The sequence below is a fragment of the Dermacentor variabilis genome, chromosome 2 (assembly GCF_050947875.1).
Source record: "Dermacentor variabilis isolate Ectoservices chromosome 2, ASM5094787v1, whole genome shotgun sequence".
NCBI classification, from domain to species: domain Eukaryota; kingdom Metazoa; phylum Arthropoda; class Arachnida; order Ixodida; family Ixodidae; genus Dermacentor; species Dermacentor variabilis.
Genome location: NC_134569.1, coordinates 17,768,562 through 17,775,582, shown reverse-complemented (window position 1 = coordinate 17,775,582; position 7,021 = coordinate 17,768,562). Strand labels below are relative to the sequence as shown.

Sequence of the window (7,021 nt, the reverse complement as noted above, 5' to 3'; positions counted from 1 at the left end):
GATCACCTCGCACGTGGTCCAAGTCAGTGGAACGGCTTTCTGCTGTGGTGCAAAGGCGGTTCGTACGGTTGAGCAGTGAGGCAGCAACCGACCTTTTGTGAGCGTCTGGATGAACGGATTGAAAGTTCAGGTAGCGGCCAGTGTGTGTGTCCTTACGGTACACGCTGAACGAGAGCCGTCCATCGCGTCTGGTGACAAGTACATCTAAAAAAGGGAGTCTGCTGTCGACCTCTGTCTCAACTGTGAATTGGATGGCCTTTTCTTGACTGTTTAGGTGCGCAGTGAACGAATCCAAAGCGCTGCGCCGAATCAGACAGAAACAGTCGTCCACATAGCGCAGAAAAACTTTTGGCCTAGGGCTGAAGGACGCGAGAGCACGCCTTTCCAAACATTCCATCGTAAGATTGGCAGCGGTGACAGAGACGGATGCACCCATTGCCGTACCGTGGACTTGCCTGTAGAAGATGTTGTCGAAACAGAAGTACGTGTTTCCAAGGCGCGGTTAACCAAGTTGACCCGTCCCGCCGTGACGAGGCTTGCACCCGCGCCATTGGTGTCCTTTCTGGTCTGCACCGGAGGAAGTTTGTTTCCCCTCTTTCCGCTGAGGAACGAAAAGCTGTCAAGCGTCTTCAGGCGAACACTGCAATCGTGATCCTTTCCGCCGACAAGGGGAATGCAACAGTGCTAATTGACACGGCTGTCTACAAAAACAAGATGTTGGCTCTGCTTAATGACCAGGACACTTACGTCCGGCTCACTCGGGACCCGACCTTGAAGGTTCAGAGGGACTTCCAGACGCTCCTGGCTGACGTGTTCCGCTTCGTAGCTCCCGAGCGCAAGTCTTTGTATTTCAAGCTTCTCTGTCATAACGGTGCTGCACCTGCACTTTATGGCCTACCAAAAGTTCATAAGCCTAACGTCCCCCTACGTCCAATCGTCGACTACACTCGCTCCCCTCTCTACAAACTGTCCGCATACCTGCACCAGCTTCTGGCTCCACTCGTCGGGAAGAGCTCCACGCACGTGAGCAACTCCTGTGACTTTATTGAAAAAGTTCGTGACGTGTCTCTAGACGACGACGAGGTGATGGTTTCATTCGACGTGGTATCGCTGTTTACCTCAATTCCGACTGACTTGGCTGTGGAAGCATGCACCTCTGCTCTGGAATCTGACAGGACCTTGCCAGACAGGTCGCCCATTGGCGTTCCCGACCTCAAGAGGCTCCTCTGTTTTTGCCTTGGAAACACGTACTTCTGTTTCGACAACATCTTCTACAGGCAAGTCCACGGTACGGCAATGGGTGCATCCGTCTCTGTCACCGCTGCCAATCTTACGATCGAATGTTTGGAAAGGCGTGATCTCGCGTCCTTCAGCCCTAGGCCAAAAGTTTTTCTGCGCTATGTGGACGACTGTTTCTGTCTGATTCGGCGCAGCGCTTTGGATTCGTTCACTGCGCACCTAAACAGTCAAGAAAAGGCCATCCAATTCACAGTTGAGACAGAGGTCGACAGCAGACTCCCTTTTTTAGATGTACTTGTCACCAGACGCGATGGACGGCTCTCGTTCAGCGTGTACCGTAAGGACACACACACTGGCCGCTACCTGAACTTTCAATCCGTTCATCCAGACGCTCACAAAAGGTCGGTTGCTGCCTCACTGCTCAACCGTACGAACCGCCTTTGCACCACAGCAGAAAGCCGTTCCACTGACTTGGACCACGTGCGAGGTGATCTCTCGGCAAGCGGCTACCCCACATCCTTTTTGACTGCTGTGGAGCGCCGTCTGTCCAATCCTGCTCGTCCGACCAATCCCCGACCAAGAAAGCGTGCTGCCATACCTTACGTTCCAGGGATAAGCGAAACCTTGTCTCGCGTTCTACGCAGTTATGACGTTGAGGTGGCGCACGTGCCCGTATGTAAGCTGAGGCAAGCGCTCGTCGGCGGTAAGGACAGGCTTCCGAGAGAATCGTTTCCCGGCGTGGTATATAAGATACCCTGCGCAGATTGCGACTACGCATACATCGGTGAATCGGGCAACTTCAAACAGAGACTGAGGCAGCATCAGAAAGATGTCGAAAAGAAGCGTACAGTGTCGAATGCCCTTGCCGAGCACACGGATGCAACGGGCCACAATATCGACTGGGATCGCTCGAGAATTATCGGCCAAGAAAGAAACCAAAAATCGCGTCTGTATCTGGAATCACTGGAGATACAAAAAACACGTCACACGCTTAATCGAAATGAGGGAACCCTCCCCCCGTCATACACGCGCTGCTTACGTCACGTTCTAAAGCATACATAAGCTTCCATGAACCTTCCGTCATCCCATTGTGAACAAGGCTTCCGTAGCGAAGCCGAAACGTCTTTTAAATTTTTTTCATTTTTTAGCACTTCTATGTTGGTCGGTGTCCTTCGTTTTATTTCTTCAATGCTTCATCCCGACCAGACGGGCTTCCGTCGAACCCTCGATTTCATTTTGCAACAATGTTAGCGAACCCTGACTTGCCTTTGCAATCTTCAAGGCAATGGAGTATTCCAAAAATAATTGGAATTATAAAGCTTGGTGAAAAACAAACTGAAAGTGGTCATGTCTCAAGGGCCTGAAGCAGATAGACTGAAACAGAGCATACAGATAATGAGTGGATCATGCGAAGTTCTCAGGTAATAAACAGGTTCTTAGGAGAATGCGGAGCAAGCATACAATTCGTTAATTGCTCAATTATTCGCAGTCTGTCCGAATATTCGCCGTTTCCACCGTTATTCGGCCGTCCTAGAATATTCGGGAATGTCCGAATATGCATTTCTCGAATCGAATACGCTTTGAATAAGGAAAATATTCGATTCGTATTCGAAATTTCGAATATTCGCACACTTCTAACCGAAAACCTTTAATATGAAATTTTTTCTCTGGTGAAAGCCATGTTTCTTGAAGAACTACGACATCTGGGTTAAGTTGAATATATAGGCAAGATAAATCTGTTAAAGCTGAGAATATATAGCGACAGTTCCACTGCAGTACTCTCAACTGTTCAATGGTGTTGATCGCACAGCAGCGGCAACGGCCGCCTTTAGACTACTTTTTTTATCATAGAAGATGGTTGACTCTTTTTTTATTTTGGTTCCATAATTGTAGAAATTGAGGATCCCATGTGTTTGGGAGCTCGAGTGTCAAGCCTAGTCGCTTCACAAAGGTTATGGATGCAAATAGGCCGCCTCCAACAGACGGTAGCCGGCCGAGCCCTTCTACAGCGCCTTCGAAAGAGATCTGAGTCCCGAGCGTACTTGGCCCTTAATACTCTTTGTTACCTGGGTCTTGACGCTAGAGGTCGAACTAAGAGGTTGAAACCACCTTGGTCTTTCGCGAGCCTCGATTGCTCGTTGACGATTCCTCACGTTCGCGCTAAGCGGAGTTCTCCTTTGGTGGCAACGCGTTCGCTCGTACTGGAACACCTTGAGGCTGAATATGGACGTCATCTTCAAATTTTTACTGATGGCTCTGTGGACAGGGTCAGAGGATCTAGTGCAGCTGCTTTTCACATTCCCTCTATGAAGTATGATTGGTCTGTTTGCTTCACTGCAGTCGTGTCCTCCACAACGGCCGAAAGCGTTGACATTGAGGCAGCTCTAAAGAAGCTACGGTTTTGTACGCCTCAACCTGTTGTCATTCTTACAGATTCAAAATCTGCCCTTCAAAGGTTAGAGCACGGGTTCCCTACTGATGCTTTATGTCTTAGCTTCCTACGCTCGGTGCACAATCTCCATATCAGAGACTTTTCCATACGTTTCCAATGGCTGCCCTCGCACATAGATATCATAAGCAACGAGATGGCGGACAGCCTCCCGCATAGAGCGCTGTCTGGGAATCCATTGAGAAAAGTGCCTGAAGAGGACAAGAGACTTTTCAGAGAAGCGGCGTTGTGCCACTTCAATTCTTTGTGGAGGTCACCTCACAAGCCATGTGTGACGAAGGGTGTCAAAAGAAACCAAGCCACTTTACTGCTCCGCATTTTCACGGGCTCTGGTCGCACCCCTGCGTGGATGTATAAGACTGGCCTGGCGTTGTCTCCATTATGTTCAGCGTGTGGTGTGTGCGGCGACATAGAACATTACCTTATGTGCTGTACTCTGTATAATGCGGAAAGGAGTGTGTTATTTGGGTCCCTCAAGAAGACAGGAGTTCCTCACAGTTCTCATCAGGACATTGTTTTCCCGCGCGGGAGCAAGTTGTGTAGGAAAGAGGTTTCTCGCCTTTTAAATTACCTGCAGGACATGGATTTGACCTCCAAATCGTGACCTTATGAGTGGTTATTTGTAATTGTGAGGTATGTGCCTGATTTATGTTATTTATTTATTTTAAGTGCCGCTACGGTGGAGCAATTGCCGGCAGCAACTGCAAAGCTAATCCCACCAGTAGCCTACAACCCCTCAACTCAACTCAACCCTCGACCTCGTGCTTAGCAGCCCAACATGACTGAGAACGTCTAGCCTAAAGCGTTATAATAGAGCCACAGACACGGCTCAGTTTGGGCCCCACAAGTAACTTAATACTAGTTAACGTGAAACATTAGTTAAGTTGGAGCATTAACTACTGACCCGCGAGAGTAAGTAAGTTACACTAACTTCCGTAGAGTATTCAAGTTACCACAAGCCTGTTTCAACGTATCGCAGGCGACAAAAATGACGTAAGGCGCGCGGTCTACGTAAGGTCATTTGAGGTTCGACCTCTCCAAGCTGTACGTACATTGCACTCATGACAAGTAAGTGTCTGACTGTAATCAAGTGATGGCAGCGAAAAACGTTATGGCTATGTTGGCTTCAAAGAGGGCGTATGTCTTTGCTAGAAGCTATCCGGTCAGACGCACAACCTCTTAACCGCAGATCAGCTCAGCGCATGCATGCGTGCTCTAATGCGCCAAGCCGTTACGTCAGCACGGCCTGCGCTAGCGGCTAGTGACAACCGCCAACCGGTGACGAGCAAGTCGTGCGAGCCGGCTTAATGTCCTCCTTCGGCTTGAGCGCGTCCGTTACCCCGACCTTCTTCTGGCGTCAGCGGTTACGTATACGAACGGAGGTCGTTGGAAGCATTGACAGACACTTTACGTCGTACAGCTATTTCTACTTACATTCTCTTGGGACATAATCACTTTTGCACGTAACTTCACAACTCTACCTCTACTTCCTATTAACATTTTTTTCTCGTTTTTGTAATTCCAAGGGGACGCAATGTTATGTCTCTGACAAGGCCGACTGCCAAAGGGGAAAATTTTTAAGTTACAAAGAGAAAACATTTGGATATTTGGGAGAAGGCAGCTTCATGCGCGTTCTTTAATTGCCCGACTTATGTACAAACTGAGTAGTCGCGAACTTCGTAAGTCCAGAAGGTCCTCACAAGCGCACATGTCAGCGCAAATCCCGCATATAGTTCTTCCGACAGCCATCGTGACACCGGATGTCTCGCGATTAATACAAGAGGTCCGTAGCTGGGTCTCACTTCTGTCATATTGTTCTATGTTACATAATAATGCATATTGCGAAGTATAATGATCTTGAAGTGTTCGAAATCATGCAGGAAGGGGAGAGGGGCACATGTGTGAGCGCAAAACGTTCGCGTGATCGTCAATTACACAAACGTGCTACGAGGTGTGCGATGACGTCATACGCCGTGATGGCGCCGCAGGCGACACAGTGGAGACAGGAAGTTGTCGTGGCGCAAAAAAATTGCAAAAAAGCAAGGTGGGCAAAAGCAAAGCTCAGCGAGGGCTTGGAAAAAGGAGAGACGAAGCGAGAAGCAAAATGTGGCGGTTGCTGAGTGAGCACTGAGGGCGTTCCAGGCTCAAGGAAGAAGCGCCCTGCGTCCGACAGCTCATCGGCCATTCGGAAAACGCCCATGGAACCCCACAGAACGCCTGCAGCAGGCACCGCAAATGTATGCGCCCGGTGCAACGCCGTGCCGCCACGCAAGCGACCGGCGTCGCGTATACGTACCTACCTCCTGCATGCGAGCGCACTGACGCTCGATTTTAGAGGCTAAGGTAGGCCAGGCCCATCCCAGGCTCGCACAGGAAGATATGCCCTTTTACTGGCGTGGATTCCGAGACAGGATATGCGCGAGATTAAGGGGGGGGGGGGAGAGAAAGAAGAAGACCCGGCGTGGTTGTTTCTTCTTGCTTCGCAGATAAGCGCGTCGCTGCTGCTTCTCGCTTTCTCATCATTCGCGTCCACTTCCTGCCTCGTCGTTACCACTACTTCAAGTTGTGCTCTAGCGAGGAAGCCGAGACGTGCAACTCTGTTTTGCATGTAGGCATATGTTGTATTTGGTGCCAACAAAATGAAATTTAGTTGGGGGAGGGTGTTAAGGGGGACGAAGTAGCGGGTTCCACTGCAGTCCCCAAGGTTTGTGAATAAATGGCGCTGACTCAGAGCGCCACGTCATATGTGATAGGTGGCGAGATATATGAAGAACTTATGAATGCAGAATAGCGACGAAGGCACTACAATTCCTAAAGTGGTTGGTCGAGCAAGCGAATGAATAAAGAGTGGGATATGAGTTTCTCTATTTAATATCATACCATTCCTATTGCAGCCTGCCAATGGTTTGAAGCTGTGTATTTGTGCACGGTCATGTGTGTTGTGTATATCGTCTCCCTTCTTCTGATACTCAATACTGTAACTGCCTGATCTCGGATAAACGTTCACGAGATCCATGGTGCATTGAACTTTGAAATTTCTGCAGGGCTGCCTCTCGAGTCACACAAAAATACAATTAATCACAAATGAACAAGAAGAAGGCCCTGCCAATCGAGTGTCTTCTGAACTATAAATAGAAGTTGCGCTCCAAGCGCAGACTGTGTTAGTGACGTATGCCGCATAAAAATATTGTGCGCAGATTTGCATATTCATGCACATGTTTCTCTCTTCCTATATGCTAAAATTCATTTCCTCTTCCCCAGTAGACGTTACCAAAGCGGGCTTTTCATGTCTTTCCTATCTATCTATCTATCTATCTATCTATCTATCTATCT

At 48.9% G+C, this 7,021-nt stretch overlaps 1 protein-coding gene across 1 annotated transcript; it reads left to right on the top strand.

The window, feature by feature from the left end:
* Positions 1-714: 714 nt before the first annotated feature.
* On the top strand, positions 715-6,598 carry LOC142570262 (uncharacterized). Its single transcript, XM_075678661.1, has 2 exons — positions 715-1,277; positions 6,583-6,598. Exons 1-2 carry the CDS (start codon positions 715-717, stop codon positions 6,596-6,598), a joined length of 579 nt encoding a protein of 192 aa, XP_075534776.1.
* Positions 6,599-7,021: the final 423 nt, after the last annotated feature.

Bases quoted from the DNA above. Each gene is read 5' to 3' on its own strand.
- LOC142570262 (XM_075678661.1), top strand. From the start codon at position 715: ATGTTGGCTCTGCTTAATGACCAGGACACTTACGTCCGGCTCACTCGG.